General features: G+C 37.5%; 1 protein-coding gene across 2 annotated transcripts in view; it reads left to right on the forward strand.

The window, feature by feature from the left end:
• The window catches only part of Dhc1 (dynein axonemal heavy chain 1), a 344,548-nt gene that overhangs the window by 281,924 nt on the left and 42,233 nt on the right, over nucleotides 1-20,391 (forward strand). For both annotated transcript variants that reach the window (XM_083144626.1, XM_083144627.1), the window contains exons 63-69: nucleotides 931-1,087; nucleotides 2,537-2,667; nucleotides 4,157-4,410; nucleotides 5,272-5,462; nucleotides 7,797-7,918; nucleotides 8,478-8,646; nucleotides 15,023-15,175. In XM_083144626.1, coding sequence (XP_083000752.1) covers nucleotides 931-1,087; nucleotides 2,537-2,667; nucleotides 4,157-4,410; nucleotides 5,272-5,462; nucleotides 7,797-7,918; nucleotides 8,478-8,646; nucleotides 15,023-15,175 — 1,177 coding nt within the window. The remainder of the gene's footprint in view (nucleotides 1-930; nucleotides 1,088-2,536; nucleotides 2,668-4,156; nucleotides 4,411-5,271; nucleotides 5,463-7,796; nucleotides 7,919-8,477; nucleotides 8,647-15,022; nucleotides 15,176-20,391) is intronic.

Consider the following 20,391-nt stretch of genomic DNA (forward strand, 5'->3'; position numbering starts at 1 on the left):
ACTTTTATCATTTGCCCGACCCCGCCTGCAAAAATTTCTGGTGACGCCCATGAACAATTTAACATACTTTCCGACAAAAAACCAGGTGTATGCCCACTTTGTAGCCACCCTATATATTATACAGTTTGTTGCATCAGTGGCAAGATAATACAATGCAAGTGTTTTCATTCGCTAAACCTCTGTGGCATGGTGGTTAGCATAGTGTGCTATGATGCCCGTGATCCCAAGTTCGAAGCCCAACCTGGGCATTGGTGCTCTTTGTGAGTGCCCTTTTATTAATTATATCACATCATCACTCATCTTCATCTTTGTGATTAGCCACAAGTGGCAGAAGATTGAAGTAAAATATAACCAAATCAATCAACAAAGTGTTTTATTTCCATAGGGTTTGATGATGCAAAGGAAAAGTTTGCGCAACCTTAATTGTTATGAAATAAGTGTGCTGTGTATCAATATATAGTCAATGACAATGACTTAAATTAGTCCTGATTTTGCAATGGGCAAGCCTGTATCTACATACGGAGGCCCAGGATAAACATCATCATGTAACCCCCTCCCCTTACATACAATTTCTGTTGTAACTTTTAGGTATTTCTGTTTAACTTTTAGGCTAAGTTATATTTTTTACAGTTTTACCACTTTTCAAGTACCTTGTTTCTTTAAATTTCATTTTCGGTCCAATTCAAAGCACTTTTCTCTTATTATGTTGCCTCTTTGCAGGTGGAGGCCTAAGGGGCTGTAGCTACTTAAACCTCCACCATAAATCCAGTATTGACTAAGGGGTTTGTAACCCTATTATTATAATTTCTAAATAAATTAATTAGAAAATATTTTTGGGTTTACAGAAAGTGCTAACAGTTACTGTCTTTGTAAATTAATTTTGAAAGCTAACATGTTCCTGTTTTATAATATATATTTTTTCAATTGCAGGTTGTGGTTGGAGACAAAGAATGTGATGTGATGCCTGGATTCATGCTATATGTAACCACAAAGCTACCGAATCCAGCATACTCACCAGAAGTTAGTGCTAAAACAGCTATCATTGATTTTACCGTCACTATGCAAGGCCTTGAGGATCAGTTATTGGGTAAGTTCACTCACAACTTCGTCATGTGAAGAAAATTTGGATGAGGACAGTTGATAATGATATTCAATTGATAATAGCATGTCAGTTTATCACTGAAATATCTGATAACTAGGCTGAGCCAATGGTGATGTGTCAGTATTGTCCAATATCAGTAATATCAGTTGTGATTTATTTACTGATAAATAAAAGATTGATACAAAGTTTAAGTTTGTGACCAAGCTTCCTATTAAATTTAATTCATTGAAGCAAGTTGCAGCAAATATTGAGATAACAGTGGCTTTAATCAAAATTATTAAATAAAAACTCAAGTCTACGTGTGGTTTAATAAAAGGTTCCATCTGTTCTTGCTGGATTCTTCTTCAGGGTTTTCTAATAAGATCACATTAAAAAGTAAAAATACAATGTGCATTACTAATGCAAAATAGCTGATGTAATTGAGGCTGTCTTCTCATTATTTTGGATTTTATCTTTTGTAACATGCAATTTTTTGCATGTACATGACTTTGCTGCAAACTTGTTTTTTTGGTGTGGTTCACAATAGGAAGCATTCATGGTGCTGTGGATTGTATCAATACCTGTGATCACTGTGTTGGTTACTTGGCCCTGATTATGATCAGCCATACCACATGTGAAGACACCACATGCAAATTACTCCAATTTCTGAATGAATCTGTTAATTTACTAACACTGCACACGGCATCACATACTATCAGCCTTCATATCCACATATCCCTGACCTTCTAAACTTCCTGAGAACGTGACGACAAAAATAACTCAGTGTGTGGCTGCTAAGGCCACACCCGAAGTATATATACCAAAGTCACAAAACTAGAGTTGTGGAAGTCGACTAATAGATCTGAAGAGCTGCTGGAGGTGCGACCCAAGTTAAAAGACCACCCCCAACCACGTCCAAGCTGTCTTCAGGCACTTAGAAGATGGACATGGATCATCTCTTACAAGTGCATAAGTATTCTTACTTACCCTTCTTTCGAAGCAGTTCCGTTACCTTTAACTCCCTTAGGTTGAGATGATTTTTACATATGAAAAGTTACTTCTCTCTTATAATTAACCCTGTTATTTTTATATCTGTGTCTAATTGTGTCTACACCCTACAGGTTTTACCCACCCAGCATTAAGGCTCTTCCAAAATAATCAGTGTCTTCTCTTACATCTCAAACCCCAACCATCTGAGGTACGTTTCCCTTCCCTAACAGTAGGCTTTGGGGGTGAAACCCAAGTGACGGTTACACATTTTAACAATTTATCTTTTTTTTTTATTTATGTGATGTTATTGGACTACCCTGAAGAAGAACCTGGCAACGGATTTGAAATGTAGGTTTTAGAAAGGAACATTGTGTTTTTATTTAATAATTTACAAGCTGTGGTTATGTGAACCTTTAAGAAATAATTACTTGAACTTTAATGAAGAGAAAATGGTCTTATTTGCAGGACGAGTAATTCTAATGGAGAAGTCAGATTTAGAAGCTGAGAGAGTGGCATTGTTTGAATCAGTTATGCAAAACCAGAGAAGCATGAAAGAACTGGAAACTAATCTCTTGTGTCGACTAACTTCCATTAAGGTACTGGTGGTTGCTTATTATATGCAATTTTTTTTATTTTTTACTGTAGTACATGTTGCAAGACTCTCTGAAATGGGGTCAACAGGAGCAGCAAATTTGTCTTTCTATCTATATTGTCATGATTAGCCAACTACTTCCAAATCATATGTCTATCTTATATTATATATATATATATATATATATATATATATATATATATATATATATATATATATATATATAAAATGGATGTCTGTGTGTGTGTGTGTGAGAGAGAGAGAGAGAGAGAGTATATATATTTGTTCCGGCATAAGTGTCGAATGCCTGGAGCAATTTCAACCAAACTTGGTACATGTATCACTTACAATCTGAAAAGAAAAACTGTGTGTAAGGCACACCTGGCACCCCTACCGAAAACTACTGATATTAGTGTGGAATCCATAGTTTTCGGGATCACTAAGATGAATAATGACACTCCTAATGCCGTTCAACTCCAAGTTCTTTTTAGCACATCACGCTGCGACGCCAAGGGTCCCAGGTTCGAATCCCGGTCGGGCTTGGTTGTTTGTGAATGTCCATTCATCAATTTCATCCTTTCATCACTCATCCCCATCTTCGCAAATTAGACAAGAGGCACAAAGGAGAAGGGAAGGTTGCAAACGGAGACAAGGGTTGGAGATGGATTTAGTTGGAAAAGTTTCTGAGTGGCCATTTATTCAGGCCATAGGGTGGTTGCAGTTATTGCTGATACGTAGGCCCTTTCCCATTTTTTTCTGTACAGAAGTGTTTGTAAATTGTGGTGATGTGTAGATGTTCACTACTCGGAAGCAGGCATTGAAAGGATTATTCTGACTGTTGGAATGAACGATAACAGTGAAGTCCAGGTCTTGAGTGGAAGAGTACATAAAAAAATATAACGTGAAAAATATTGATGAATAGATTCTCTCGGGCTATTGACCAGGTGAGTGGTGGAAACGATTCGAGGCTTTTGGGAGCTAACGTCACTCTCATCTTCAGAGTAGAGGATGGGTGTGACGTTAGATCTCGAAAACTTGGAATCTTTTCCACAGCACACCTGGTTGATAGCCCGAGAGATAATTTTCATCATTCATTGCCAGGAAAGCATCAAGACTTACTTCCTATGAAAGATATTGGTATGTTATTCAGTATGTCTCCATATCTATTTAAATGTGACAGTGTGTGTATGTCACCATGCTGTTTCATAATTCAGCATTTAAATTTAAATTTTATATGTTAGTTTAATTTAAATATAATTAGTTGCGTGCACCTTCTCTAGAAAGAACCATACATCATCAGGAATAATAATTCAACATTTCTCATATTCCATATTCAAAAATAGAACAGCTGTGGTGAAAGCTATTTCCTACTTTATTGTAGAATAAAATAAGTGATTCATCTCAAATTTGCTTGTGTAAACATATGATAACCATATTATATTTTGCTTATTTCTGATTTTGCATATTGTTAACAAAAAATTGTATTTTTTTAGGGCTCTCTTGTGGATGACGAGGCCTTGATTGAGGTGCTCCAAGTGACGAAGACAACAGCCGAGGAGGTGAACCAGAAGCTTAAGGTGGCTGCACATACAGAGAAGAAGATCAACATAGCACGAGAGGAGTACCGGGCAGTGGCTGCCAGGGGATCCATCTTGTATTTCCTCATTGTGGAAATGAGCAATGTGAATGTCATGTATCAGAATTCTCTCAAGCAGTTCCTTACAATATTTGACAACTCCATAACAAAGTAAGTGGAAATCAGTAGTTTCCAAAGTGAACTAGAATAAGTTTTGTTTGCAGTACTAAGTTCTGAAAACCTGTTTGTTTTTATCCTTAACTTACTGAAAAGTTGATGGAAATTAGAGGTTTAATCAGGAATAGAATCTCGGGCTTTGGCATCTCGTGCCAGTGCTCTATTATTGAGCTCCTAAGCCAACCTCCGTGGTGGAGTGGTTAGCACAACATGCTATGATGCCAGGGGTCCTGGGCTTGAATGCCTGCCTCGACGTGCATGTTCTTTATGAGTATCTCTTCATCAATTCCATCATCACTCATCCTCATTGTCGCAATAAGCCAAAAGTTGCAGAAAAGCAAAGTAAAATAAATTAAATCAATTCATTGTACCTATTTGTCTGCTATGTTTATCTGTGGATGATGTTGAAAACCTTACATGCAAAAAAAAAAATACAGAGTGAAGCAAAAGTCCAGCACCACCCTTTTCATTTGAAAACAACTCAACGTAGGGCGATGAAATTTCGGATATGGGTAATTGGGGTGGAGGCACACCAGATAACACACATGACCCCCTTCCCATTTGAAAATCTGGATGTAATTCCAAGATGGCGGCTTTCAAGATGGCTGCCACGTTACACACTAGCCCCATCTGATGTGACCCCACCCCAATTACCCATATCCGAAATTTCATCGCCCTCCATCAAGTCGTTTTCAAATTAAAAGCATGGTGCCGGACTTTTGCCTCACTCTGTAGAATAGTACAGCTTTCTGGAATATCTTGATCATAACAACAATAATGTAATATGCACTACATGTTATTGTGAGCTACTTTTAATTAATTATGGAAATACATTACTGTGTTTTCTAATTGCAGGTCAGAAAAGAGTTCGTCTACCATTGACAGAATTGACAATATTCTTAAATATCTAACTCATGAAGTGTGGGCGTTCACGATGCGCAGTCTGTATGAAAAACATAAATCTCTCTTCACTCTGATGTTAGCCATGAAGATAGACTGCTTTGCGGGGAAGATTTCACATGAAGAATTTATGTCTTTTATAAAAGGTGAGAATACAATGAAACCTTGATTTTATGTTCCCAGATTTCACTCTATCTCATATTTTAAAATTTTTCATTTTAAAAATCTGAAATCGGATGTTCTACTGTAATTATTTTAGTTTATTATGTAACTATCAATGTTCATTACCTAAAATCTTCCAATAACAATAAAAAATAATTGAAACAAGAAGCTGAAGCAAAGCAAAAACAACCTCACAACCATTTTCAACTTAAGAATTCGAAAATCTAGAAATATGAAAATTTTAACATCAATATGAGGTGAAACCAGCATCGGCTCTAAGGGGAGAGCCGTCGTGTCATGGCTCTACCCTCAGAAATAGAAATAGAACTTGCTTTGCCAAAATATAGTTAAATTAATACATTTATGAACGAGGAGATTCGAATCTCATAAGCGTTCCAGCTTACGGCCGCCTCAATTCCTTCACCGCATCCCCAGCTGTTCTCTCACTTGCTCTGGGCCAGCATAATCTGGCCTAAGCGTAGAGGCCTGCACAGAGGCATGAAAAAGTCTCCGCAGTTAACAAGCGAGGAGGTGGGGTGGTAGCCCAGTGGCAGCCATAAGACAATCAGCCGTGCCAGGTCGCATCGTGGCACAATGAGAGAGCTTTAGCATTATGTTGACATAGTTGCAAACTTCACAGAGAAGTGACTAATCCTGACCGATTTGTAATACTTGTTGGAGAAGTAATTCACGAGAAAGATACTTTCCTCCATACTTGGCAAGAACGAACGTAATCTCTTCCCCAAATTTATATAACCATTTAGATAGATGCGTCTAAAGAGCCATCCAGACTTTTTTGTTATCGATTTCTTCCTTAAGAGAAGATATATCCCTTGCTCTCACGCACACAGACACTCATGTGTTGCAACTGATGTTGACAACATTGAAGACATTTACTGTAAGTACAAAAGAATTGCCTAAATATCAAAGGGAATTCGCATCACCAGGGGATTTTTTACTTTAATATTCATAAAAAATCACATGTAAATCTATCAGTATAAGAATTTCACTTGGAGATATAATTCAATTTCTTGCATTGAATTCTAAAAATTGTAGATCTACAGTTCATTTAGCAGATAATCATATTTCAGTTGTTAGTAACACCGATCGTTGATGTACGTCTACCGTGCTGGGGTTGCAAATTATAAACAAAGCAAGGCGAGAACACCGTGATCGACTCTAATTGTGTGTCTAATTGTCCAGTGTTTTTCTTTTAATGAAGTGAAAGTGTCCGATGGTGTGTGAAAGGAAGGATAGTTAGTAAAGATGAGTCAGATTAGAGCACTATTACATAAACAGTTTTCCAAGGAACTATACGATATTAAATTAAAAGTTAAACAACTTGGCTGTCCCACGCCAGATTTAAACATCAATTCTATTTAAAAATATCAAAAAAATGATAAAGGTGACAGGCGTCGAAATTTTAATAGTCGCATTTATTGCTTAGAAACTCTGGCCGACCTCCGCACAGCATGCTTCGATGCCAGGGATTGCAGGTTCGAATCTCGGCCTGGGCATCGGTGTTCTTTGTGAGTGTTCACTCATCCTTATCTTCGCGATTAGCCAAAAGTAGTAGGGATGGGTCGATATGAAATTTTGACCGATACTGATAAAGTACCGATATAAAATTTACCGATACCGATAACCGATATTCTACCGATCCGATATAAAATTAGAAATGGTCCTTGAGGAACCAGAAATGTTCATTGATCTCCTTAATAAACGTGTGTTTCCAGGTGACTGCAGTGGAAAAGAAGTTACATATTTAGACATTCACTTTTCTGAAAGTAGGGCATGGAGAATATCCATAAAAAATACAACAAAATGACAAAATTTTGCACTAAATTATCAGATATTTATCGATATATCGAATCGGTAAAATAATCGGTAATTTTACCGATAAACCGATACAACGATATGTCTATATCTTCCGATACCAATAGAGTACCGATTAATCGGTCCCATCACTAAAAAGTAGTACAAATGCGAAGTAAAATAAAACAATCTTAGGAACTCTGAATTTTTGTCTGCAATTTTAGTAAACAAAGTTCCATTAAAATTACCTCTTTCATTAGATTTCTATGACATATGCTAGCGAAAATTTTTCGATTTCTTGATCACGTTGGCACTACCCATCATACTAGCTGCCAGCCGCCACTGGGTGAAACTACCTACAAATACTTTATCTGAGTTCTTTGAAAGGGATATTCCTTTGTATGGATGAATGTTAGATGAAATTTATATCCGTGTATACTGGAAACTATTTTAAAACAATGTAATGTATTGACAACGTTTTTTTATAAAAAAAATTATTACAGGTGGTGCATCCCTGGATCTAAATGCTGTTCGCCCAAAACCCTTTAAGTGGATACTGGATATCACATGGCTGAATTTGGTGGAAATCAGCAAGCTCAGCACATTTTCTGATGTGCTAGAAAGGGTAATATATTAATTAGGCAATTTAATCTCATATTCAGTAAATTAGAAATAACTTCTAATCAAAACTTAATTGAAGCTACTACAGTCATTGATATTTCCATCTTTTAGAGAAGAAAATATTATATTCTGTACTTAATCGAAATGTTCATCACTCAAAAATGAGGATTAGGTGAAATTGAAAGTAATTATTACAATTGAGGACTTATCAGTATTGTTGTACTGATACTTTTGCAAATCTCATATATCTGTAAGTAGTAATAATTTAGTGAACAAATGTTGCAAATGTGTGTTTCTCTATATATTATGCTTATATTATGGCACTTTTTATATCTCTAGTTTAATCGTACCATTGAATATTAATGGTGATTTGTTGAAATAGAAGAGGTCGCAAATACAATGAAATGTTCATGACTTGCCTAGAATTAGATTCATGACTTTGTAGCATGCTAACCCCTCCTTAACGGAAGCTGGTTTCACATGTGTGCATTAACTGCACACACATTCCCATGTAATCAAGTTATTGAAAACAAAATAATTTTTTTTTTCTATTTCTTTTGTAGATTGAACAAAGTGAGAAAGAGTGGAAGTTTTGGTATGAACGGGAGAAACCTGAGAAAGAAGAAATCCCCTGTGGCTACAGCAAGTCTCTGGACGTGTTCAGGAAACTTCTGCTGATTCGTTCATGGAGCCCTGATCGAACACTCTCCCAAGCAAGGGAATACATTATGGGTAGGTAGCATCATGAAACTTATCAGGGTATTTTAGATTAAGTTAAGGATGAGACAGATTAATTGGTACATATATAGATATATTGGAGAATCAGTTTAATGGTAAAATTGCCAATTTTTATCGATCTGATATATATCTATAGACAACCTGTAGTTTAGTACAAAATTCCGCCATTTTAAAGTTAATTTTATGAATATAAGCACATAATTCATTTGACCTGGTTTTCTAAAGTAATCTATAAATGCACATATTCTTTTCAAAGATAGAACCCATTGCAATCAGATAGTTACTCACATTGCAATCAGATAGTTACTAACATTAATTAAGGAGGTTAATAAACAACTCATGTGTGTTTCTCAAGGAATATTCACAATTTCATATTGGATTAGTAGAATATTGGTTATTAATAAATAAATAAACAAATGAACCAAGAATAAAGATGGGCACGGAAGAGTTGAGGGTAGTAGAGAGCTTCAAATATCTAGGAAGCATAATTGAGAGAAGTGGAAGATTAGATGAGGAGGTAAACAGAAGAGGACAAATGGGTGGTGGACTACGTATATCAGGGTGTTCGAAGATTAACATGGAACAGGGATGTACCTATGTAATGCAAGAAGGTAATATATAACACATACTATGTGCCAATAATTAACGTAAGGAGCAGAGACTTGGACAATGACAGAGAGACAAGAGAAAGATGCAGGCAGTGGAGATGAAATTTTTAAGGAGTATATTGGGGAAGACTTGAAGGGATAGAATAAGGAAAGAGGAGATCCGACAGACAGTGGGTGTGGTGAAGATTCAGCACAGGATAGATCAGGCACAGATGAAATGGTTCGGACACATGAAGAGGATGGATGCAGAAAGACTACCAGTAAGAGCTTAAAATGAACAAGGAGTGGGAATAAGGCCGAGGTGGAGACCAAGATGTCGGTGGAAAGAGCAGGTAGTGGAGTGTGTTAGGAGAAGAGGACAAGATTGGAACACCTTGGAAAGAGAGGAGTGGTGGAAGACCAGGAAAAACTGGAGAGGCTTGACTTCTATGCCGACCCAGCCAGAGGCAGGGAACTGCAAAGGATGATGATGATGAATAAATAAATAACCCATGGTGCAACAGCCCTAGAAGGTCACGGCCTACCTACAGACTGCAAGCTTCACTTCCATGTTCCTCAACAGAGGTGGGAGATCATGCAACCAGTCAGCAGGTCGAACCCCCAATCGTTTGTTGCAGATTTCTATGACTGGGTTATACGGTACTCATTCGTAGATCCCCAATTTCCTCACAATGGTGACGAATGGTCTCCCCCCAGGAGACAAACCAGGGTGCATCCTGTAACCTGAGCCCAAAGCCTGATGCCTTAGATCTAATGGACACGGTACAGGCAGAATATTGGTTATTGGTGCTTGTAAAATTTATATCTGTAGTTTATCAGTAACATCATAAATTCTATATCGGTCTACCCTTATAATAAATCATAATGCAGGGTGTCTACAAGTCACGAAATCAGCAGGTAGGTCAAGAAAGTCAAGGAAAAGTCAAGAAATCATGCTTGTGGTCAAGAATTTTTGCTATTTTTTACAGTATAGTGAATTTACATTGTTACATACCTGTACTGGGATTTGATAAAATTGAATATTTGGATATCTAAAATTGTATTGATTTGTTCACTTTGTTTTTTAGGAATTACATTCTTGTACATGAAGTTTCGTAAAAATATCAATACAATGTGGCCATTCCCCATCCAGGATGAAGTCTGAAGCATTAATTTTTACATGCATTAGAAATTATAGCAAGTGTAAATCTCTTGTTAAAGTACAGCTTCAGTTTTCATCTCAACCAGCCTTGTGGTAGGGATTTTTCATTGAAGAGAGAATATCCATTTTCTAGGGCTGAGTCGATGCCGATGTATCAGTATCGGCTGATACTAGTGGTATCAGTATCAGAAAGTATCGGTTGGAATTTATTTACCAATACTTTCTGCCATTTTGGTCTTTCATGGTGTCCGCAAAAATATTGCACGGCACTTTCGCAGAGTCCAATTATCCTGATAATTTTGCAAAATTCAAACTTTGGTTTTATTTTGTACCAATTTTGAGGTAAAAGAACTGGATTTTGTGATTACATAACATGTATTTTAATATTTTAATTCTTTCATATTTTAAATCAAAATTCTTGGTACATTGATGCATACAATTGGAGTAGAATATTTACACACTAATATTGATCAATATTTTGAACACCTATAAATTATTATAATTTTGAAGTATCAGTATCGGTATCGGTGGGAATCAGTGAGGGTATCGGTTCAAAGTGGTATCGGCTCAGCCCTACTATTTTCTTAATTTCCAACTATACCACAGTAGGGAACGGTTAAATATTAAGAAAAAAGGAAACGGTAAAAAGAAAGAAGTGAAAGAAAGGTCAGGAAAAGTCAATAATTTTGGATTTGTTTGTTATTTTGGTAGACACCCTGTAGTGGAAGATATCAGCTATCCCATGCATAGATGCATTTGTGAAAGCTAGTGAGGCTCTGGTGCCTGTCTCTGCCCAGAGAATAATCCTCTGTGGTGCTGTGTGGTGTCATGTGTAGTTTTCTGGTACTTTTACTATTTGCTCAAATTACTTCCATTATTTGTACATATCTATAGACTTGCAAGGGAAAAATCCACTGTCGACTTCTGAGGACCAGTTGATTTTCCCTTGCACAGACAACCTTTTTCTATAAACTGTTTGTACTATGCACAAATAGAATTGTCACTAGGTGGGTTCTTATTGAACTGTACATGAAATGCATTTGTGCAGTGATAATGGACCTAGTAGCATGACATTCCAGCACAGTGAATGATTTATCCATGTGTGTATTAGCAATTGCACCCACTAACCTCAGTACTGCCACATAGTGGCAAGAATGTGAACTACAGATTTTAACTACGCGTCAGAATTCAAACTCAGTATTAGCACAATAGGTAGCTATGGTGTTATATTGAAAAGGAAATTTCAATTTACATATGCTGATGAATAGTGTTTATGTTCAAACAATAATAAATATTTTTATAATTATTATATTGATAAAAAACTAGAGATAACAAAAGTTACAAGAGCATCAATTATGCATTTGTTTAGAAGAACATTTATTACATATAAATGTTATTTATATGAAGAAAATATTTCTATATTATCTCCTTGTGAGGTAGAGTAAGTATTTTTCTTAATATCTTGGCATGCATCAGTTCTACATCTGAGTATACTCAATATGTCAATTTCTTCAACCAGGTTTACAAGATGGCTTACATTCTTCAATTTTTAAAACTCCACATATGGTTAATTCACATCCAAAATGCAGAAGATATTTCTCTCACTTTTGTCTTATTTCTCAAAACATTCATTTCAGGTAATGCATTATTCATCTACTAGCTTGATAATGCAGATGCAAGCAGATAATAATTTCCTGCTTCCAATTTTTAAACTTGGCACTTTTCACAAGTTCCAAATCTTTTTTAAAGATTATGCCATTATAAAAGCATTTTCAAGATTCTGTTATGAACAAAATGTCTCTATATAGTTTAAACAAACTATTAAAGATTAACTTGCAAAGTATAATCTTTCAAAATATCAAGATTTATACAAATATCAATCCTTCACCAATAGCCACATTTTTACTTATCTTCCATCCATCATGAGATTCCTCAAAAGTCCAGACAACTAGTATTAGAGCAACTAGTTCAAGCCAGATTTTTTAGTATGTGTTATCTTCAATTGTTTTTGTTTTATATTTTTGTCAATAAGTGCTTAACAGCTTGAATGTTTGTGTAGTAAATGTACATATTTGCTCTGTTACAGCTATTTTACTATGTATATCACAATATACTTATCTAATGATTACAATTAACATTTTTTGAATGTTGATACAAAATACCAAGTATGACATCATATTATACATTGAACAATTTTAAAGAGTTGACCTTTGTATATAAACCTTGATGCCAATGCAAATGTACACAATTTCAATAAATTTAATTATAAATTTGAATGTATCATATCTTTCTTGTCTGAAAGAACACATATGATTGAAGATATTTGTTTTTCATATTGCCAGTCAAAAATAACTGTTATGACTAAATTATTATAAATATTGCACAAATATGGAACTTTGAACTTAGCCTAACCATTTTCAAATGTTGTTATGACAATGTATTATTTTTATTGTCATAAGATGAACAATACAAGGTGAAAAACTGTTTTGAGTTCTACTTTGTTCAGTACTGGTTTCACCAATGTAAGTTTGGTAATTTACCTGCAACAAACAATTGCAAATTTAAATAAAATTTTGAAATGCAGTGTATTTATTTTTTATTACTAGGGGGGGAAAAGCTAAATATACAGTATTATTGCTAACCATGAATTTTCAGAGTTCATTTTTACATGTACGAGGTTTATTTTTTAATTAGGGGCTGTTTTGCGCTTACATTTGCAACATTGCGTGCTTGGTGTTTTGCATATGTGCGTTAGTTTCCAACATGCCTTGCACGTAAACAGATGCCATTTACATGTTGTAAAACGCTTGGTGTGGTTGTGGTGGACACTTGAAGTGGTGCAGGTGATTGAAAATCCCGCTGAGTGTGAGATATGATCAGTGATCAGGTTTTTGACTGCAAAAAATGTGAAAGCGGCAGACATTTATTGCCAGTCTGTCTCTCTACCCCCAAAGCAAAACAACTATTCAAGGAATGGCGGCACACATCATCCCACCACAAAGGTGAAAATCAAGCAAGCAACCTCCACCAAGAAACTGTCTTCTGGGGCAGGTTTGGGATGCTTCTGATTGAGTTTCTGTCGAATGGACAAACAGTTAATGCAGCTGTGTATTGCAACACACTCAAAAAACTTTGCTGAGCAATACAGAATAAATGATGAGGAATGCTGTCTTCCAGTATCATGTTGCTGCATGACATCACATGGCCACACACTGCAGCTGCCACCCAGTCGCTCATTGACTCATTTGGCTGGGAGCGGATGGACCACCCTCCGTACCTTATCATACCCAAGATATTGGGTAAGAAGTATAAAGTCTTAGCATAGCAGGAAGCAGAGAAAGGAATGCGGAATAAGCAATTAGGCAAATGTTAGGTGATTGACTTGGGAGACGAGGAGGCTTGGGGTGTTGGAATTGACAGGGAATGAGATCAGTTGGTGAGAATACGAGAGAGAGTAAGAATGGCAGATTGTGAGAGAGAAGCGAAGTGGAGAACTATTTGAGCAATGGTGTGTGATGAGATTGATGTCTGACAGGGAGGTCAGACAAGTGACATTTGAGAGCACAAGTGTGGGAATGGGAATAATCTTCATCTAATTGTTAGGCAAGTAATATCCTTTTCTAAACCAATCCATATCGGTTCAGTCATGGAGAGTACAAAACCCCAAATCTAAAAAAAAGGTAAAGTGCTCCCATGTGCATAGCACCATGCCATGAAGGCATATAGGTGTGTGGGGGTAACGCCCCACACTTTCTTGATCCGGTCGTGAGTGGGGGTGATGTGATCAGCATCATGCCCCTGACTGCCTTTACCCCCCAGGGTTTCCCCCAGGTACCCATGTTATTCGATGCTGGGTGGGTGCCGGGGCCGCTTCCATCGTTAGAAAAGTTCCCGGATTTGAACCAGCCGGGGATCGAACCCGGGACCTTTAGCATGGTAGTCAGACGCGTTACCGACTGAGCCACTGCGGCCACTTGAGTTAATTTTTATCACCATTCCTTTAAAGGTAACCTCTCGCATTTATCACATTTAGGCCATGCGAGTGATAACCATCTAAAAAATGAATGAGGAATAACTACATCACCCAATACAATCTAAAGGTTCTTGGTTCGATCCCAAACACAGAAGTAACATTGCGTTATGTGATGAAGCTGCGCTACGGTACAGTCTGGATCTTGCCCCTAGCGATTATCACCTATTCCTCCACTTGAAGACTTTCCTTGCTAAGAAGAGATTCAACAGCGCTGATGAAGCCAAACAGACCGTGACGGATTGACTGTCTGACCTGGCGGCAGATTTCTTTGATGAGGGTCTACAAAAGCTCATCTACCACTATGATAAGTGTCTCAATAACTGTGGGAATTACATTGAGAAGTAGCTGAATGTACGTATGAACAGCCACAGAGGTAATTAAATTTCTTGTTTTCGTTTTATTTCAAAACAGCCCCTAATTAAAAAATAAGCCTCGTAAATTTCTCACAAATGAAAATTTTTGGATGTTCTGCCATAGGCTAGAGTTTTGAAAAGCTCTGATTTATTGGGTTAAGTATAGCATGTTTATTTGGCATAATCCTCAAGTGAATAATTTATCAATACATATCCTGTATGCATGCTTTCACAGAATCTCTTGGGCCAGAGTATGGGGAAGCTACTATATTGGATCTTGAACAGACCTGGGCAGAATCGGAACCTAGAACTCCGCTCATCTGTTTGCTATCGATTGGTTCTGACCCGTCACCACAGATAGCATCACTAGCTAAGCAAAAGGACCTCAGTGAGTAATTTTTAATGTATATTAGGTGGGTAAAGATGAAGTTCCCTCTGTTCATTACACTGCCTTGAAGGTGCATTTAAAAAAATAACAAATTACACTTGTTTTATGCGAAAAACCGTAACTCTTACTTGCAAATATTGTTGAACTTATTCTTGAAGCTTTCCTGGCGTCGAATGATGAAGATGTTTTCTCGGAATATCAACCAGGTGATTTCCAAATAGTCTTGCAAGCTTTCGAGAGCTAACGTCACTCTCATCTTCAGGGATTGAAGTAACTCGGAAGCCTATTTCGGAAATCACCTGGTTGATATCCAGAGAAAACCTATTCATTATTGTTGAACTTGCCTACTATTTACAAAAGGAAAGACTTCTATGTACAGTCACCTGCAATAAAAATGGGACATTTAAAACCTGAAATGCTTGCTTCCCTGCAAGGCCTTCTGGTGCTGCCCAATTCTACTGTGATATGAGGTTTTAATATCAGTTTCAATGGCAATTTCTACCACTCAGTGGCAATTTCTACCACCACCTTGCAGAGAAGCAAGTACAGGATCTAGTGATTTTCCGTGGGGATGGGTATATGACCATCGATTGGTTTTCTTGGAACTGATGTACCCAAGGGTGGTGGCGCTGTATGCAGTTTCTTGGATCTTACAGGATTCTTTCCCAAGTGAGCTATGTAGATGGATCATGTTGATCTATGTTTAATATGAATATTATATATATATAAAGGTAAAGTGCTCCCCTGTGCTTAGCACCAAGCCATGAAGGCATATAGGGGTGTGGGGGTAACGCCCCACACTTTCTTGATCCGGTCGTGAGTGGGGGTGATGTGATCAGCATCATGCCCCTGACTGCCTTTACCCCCCCCCCCCCAGGGTCTCCCCCAGGTACCCATGTCATTCGACGCTGAGTGGTCACCGGGGCCAGTTCCAACGTTAGAAAAGTTCCGGGATCCAACCCGGGACCTTTAGCATGGTAGTCAGATGCGTTACCGACTGAGCCACCGCGGCCACAATATGAGACAATCCATAAAAATGATTGATACGAATAAGTATGAATGCATAGATTACTTTCAGAATTTCTTCCACATTGTACACCATGGTAACTACTACATGTCTGCAGGCAAACGAGGCTCTGTGCCTGAACCTACAGCCGCCACTGAAACCTGAGTAGCCAAAAGAAATTAGGAGAAAAACTTGCATCGGTTTTCATGCTTCAAAGAAATTAATAAATGCTCTTCGTGAAACCAGTATTGCTTACTACAATGTGTGTAGAATAAATTTCAGATAAATCAAAGCAACAGGAAAAAAAAATACACGAATATACAAATAGTTGTACAGGAACTAACGAAAATGTTTGATCGACATCATCCTAAACTGACTGACGAGAAAGAATAGAGAAAAGGGGGACAAATCAGAATCTTTATTTGTTAGCTAATTATACAACACTGAAACAAGAACATGTTATTTATAATAGAAGCTATTTCATTTTGTCGAATGGCCAAAAGTGACAGAAAAGTGACGCTAAATAACAAAAATCAAATCAAATAAATTAATGTGTTATATTTTAGCCTTTCCTTTATGTACTTTACTTTTCTAAATTATATAAGGAGTCAAATATGGAATTAGTTAAATGAAATATATAGTCTTAAAATGCAAGTGTATAGTATCATGCTACAAGCATTTTTAAAATATTCTAATGATAAAAACTTTGCCTTAAATGCTTCTAAAGCTAAAGCCATGAAAATAGTCCAGTCAAGGTCACACCACCCACTTACAGTGTTGCCAATATGCAACAATTTCAACCAACTAAATCAACCACATGCGTTCAGGTACACTCAGCTCACTTAGTACTCCGGCAGTTTGTTTCTTCATACATCATATTTGCAGAAGATACAATTCAACCTACAAGTGTATTAATATATGCTGTGTAAAAAAACTTTATTACTAACTTCACTGACCCTGTACAACATGCAAAATGTTGACTGAGCAGCTTAGAAGAAGTGTGGCCACCCTGGAGAGCCAGGGGTGTGGAGGAGGCAAGGGGAAGCTCTGACCTTGACTGGTCTATTTTCGTGGAGAGAGCAATAGATAGATATTCTGTTTGACTCGGCTGCTTCATCACCAGTCAAATCCTCTTCCAGATAATCCCCATACAACTTGTTTCTACACCAGATGTTTATTCTGGTTGATTTCAATTAAGATACAACTGGCCGTGAGCTATTTATAGTCTCCTTATTCGCCATTAGTTTATTCCGATCGGGGACATCTTCCATAGAGCGAAAGAGGCGAGTGGTCTAATAATAATATGTACTGTACAGGGTCAAGTATAATGAAACAAACTGCCGGAGTACTTGTTGAGGGCCAGTGTACAGTCACCGGCAAAGTTCTAAATATACAAAATATATTATTGTGTATTCCAACCCCCCTAGAAAGCAGCATTGTACTGTCAATCTTTACAATTCCATCCCCTCCCGAAAAAAGAAATCCCATGTATGCCAATGGTGCTGTAGGCCAGCACTGCTGCTTGAATCCATGCGCACGTTTTCTTCTAATCTTACAAAAATACTCTAACAATAAATATTGAAGGTATTAAACATTTATTTTTCCCTTGACGTGTACAGTAGCACCTGGAATTGGACGAGGTGGTCTTAGTTTTCAGTGGTTTTCTTCTGGCAGGATCTTTCTCTCTTGACTCTGGAAGTAAAACTGCAAATTATTTTCAATGCATGCTTTACTGAAAAATGCAAGCTGAAAGAACTACACTCTACTCACGTAAAACGGCTTCTAGTTTAAAATTATCTATTCTCTTTGTAATTTCTAGCCAAATTACATCACTCTCGGTGCTCTTTACATAGAATTGTATACTACATTTTGGTTACGAATTTTTAAACCTTAAAATTTGGTAACAAATACTGCAAAATGGAATTTAATTTTGGTGATTCAAATCATGCAAGTATAAAATATATTTGTAAACTAAGAAATAATGTTTCTCTAAAATAGAACTGTAATGTGCATGTTCTTGAATCCTTAATTAACATTCAATGGGACTACTTTTGTTTCTATGTGCAAACTGTTTAACTTCTCAAGGGGTACATATTTTACATGGGTTACATTATATTACATTGAACTGCACAAAGTACAACCTTAGTGACAATGAAGTTCGACCAGTCACAAATATAGGAGTGCGTTGTGAAAGAAGGAGAACACATGCATATGCTGAACATATTTTGTTCAACAGGCTACATGGAACAAAGGAAAACATAAATTTCCGCTGCAACGCAGCAATGTATGGTGTCCACACAAAATAAATCATTTTCGTCCATCTACACGTGACATTGAAGTTCGACCACTGTTAGAGGGGATCCTGTTTACCATGGTGTGATGCCACCCCGTCGGCGAATAACTGTGGCAATGCGTCGGGGCATGCTGCGGACGAGTCGTTCAAGGTATTCCACATCGATGCAGTGCCATTCCTCCTGCAGGCAGGCGATAAGAGCAGCCACTGTCGTGGGTCCCCTCTGTTGCACACGTCGCTTAAGAACACGCCACACATTCTCAATGGGCGAGAGGTCGGGACTCGATGGTGGCCATGGCAGAGTTCGCACGTGATGGCGAGTCAACCATTCTCTTGTCAGCCGCACTGTATGAGGCTTGGCATTGTCGTGTTGAAAGATGAGACGCCGCCTGTGGAACAGGTGCCTTCGCACTGTGGGAAGATGCCGCTCCAGTATGCGTGTATAGGTGTGTGCATTCACAATGCCCTCACAGACGTGTAGTGGGCCAACCCCAGATGCCGTCATGCATCCCCATACCATCACTGACGCAGGTTTCTGTACCCGACGTGCATAACATTTTGCTTCATTCTGTTCCTCCTTCCGACAAATGACTGTTTTCCGTATTTTCCCGTACAGAACATGGAAAATGGATTCGTCCGTCCACAAAACCCTGTTCCACTGCTGAAATGTCCATCCCCAGTACATTCGTGCCCACCGTAGTCGATTACCTTTGTTCAACATGGAAAGGAAGGGTTTACGTTTTGCCTTGTACACTCGGTAATAATAATAAACAAGGAAAACAAAATTGCGCATTCACAACGTTGCACCCACATAACCAATTGTACTTCGTGTACCAGTAATTTTTTAATGTTCTTTTAATAACGCATTTGGGAGTACTTACCTCTTGTACAATGTAGAGGTCGGCTGGTGAGGGCCCATCCTTTTTACTTGAGTTCGTTCTGCTTCGCTCAATCGCGAAAATGACTTTTCTCTCAAACTCCTAACAGTATTCATAGTGTACAAAACACAACACAACACTACACTACACACACACACGCACGTCTGAAAGCCAGTGCAAATAAATTAACCGAACCGCTTGTCAATAGATATCTTGCTCTCGACATCGACACTAACCGCCCTTCACCCGTTGCCGCCAAAGAGCATAGGCTTTTTTGTTGCCCCGAAAAACTAACAGTACTTGATCTTTCCAAAACAAATGTTCCCCTTTGAAGTTCTTCCACAGCAGCAGTGTTGCCAACAATTGAAACGCAGAAGTTTCTAAATCTTCAACATGCGCTAATTAAAAATCGCAGAATCAAATTTGCTGGTGAAAAATACAAAATGTATTTTTAAAAAATGCTGTGCGGAACAACTTACACCAGGTTTATTGAATGTATGTGCATTTATATGCACATTAAAAATGCATTTAATTTCAATTGTGACAATTTAAATGCATATAATATTTCAACTTTCTAACTTCAAAAAAGAAAATGTATGTGTAGCAAAAATACATCTCTACTTTTCTGAAAGTTATATTTTGTTTTTTACAATAAGCATATTCTAATAACGTAGAGAATAGTAAAAATGATTTACTAACATCAATTGATAACTTTTTTCGGTAACAACTATTTAGGCCATACGACCCCATACTATTCTGAGTATGGTTACCAGAAAAATGCACGTTGAATTGATGTAAATGTAGTCAGCACTTTCCTTTGCAATTTAAGTTGGTGAGAGTTATTTCCTTGCCATGAAAAACGTCTATTACTAAAGGAAGTTGCACAGTCTGAATTGCCCTTAGACGCACATGCGCAAATCATACATAATATCTTTCAAAGTTTATAACTCCTGCAGACTAGTTTCTAAAGAAAAGTCGCTCGTCACTATTCCGTGAATTTTAGCGCCCACTGGAATTTAAAATCCGCCAGGTTTAGAGA

Source organism: Lepisma saccharinum, chromosome 23 (assembly GCF_977018435.1).
Source record: "Lepisma saccharinum chromosome 23, izLepSacc3.1, whole genome shotgun sequence".
NCBI lineage: Eukaryota > Metazoa > Arthropoda > Insecta > Zygentoma > Lepismatidae > Lepisma > Lepisma saccharinum.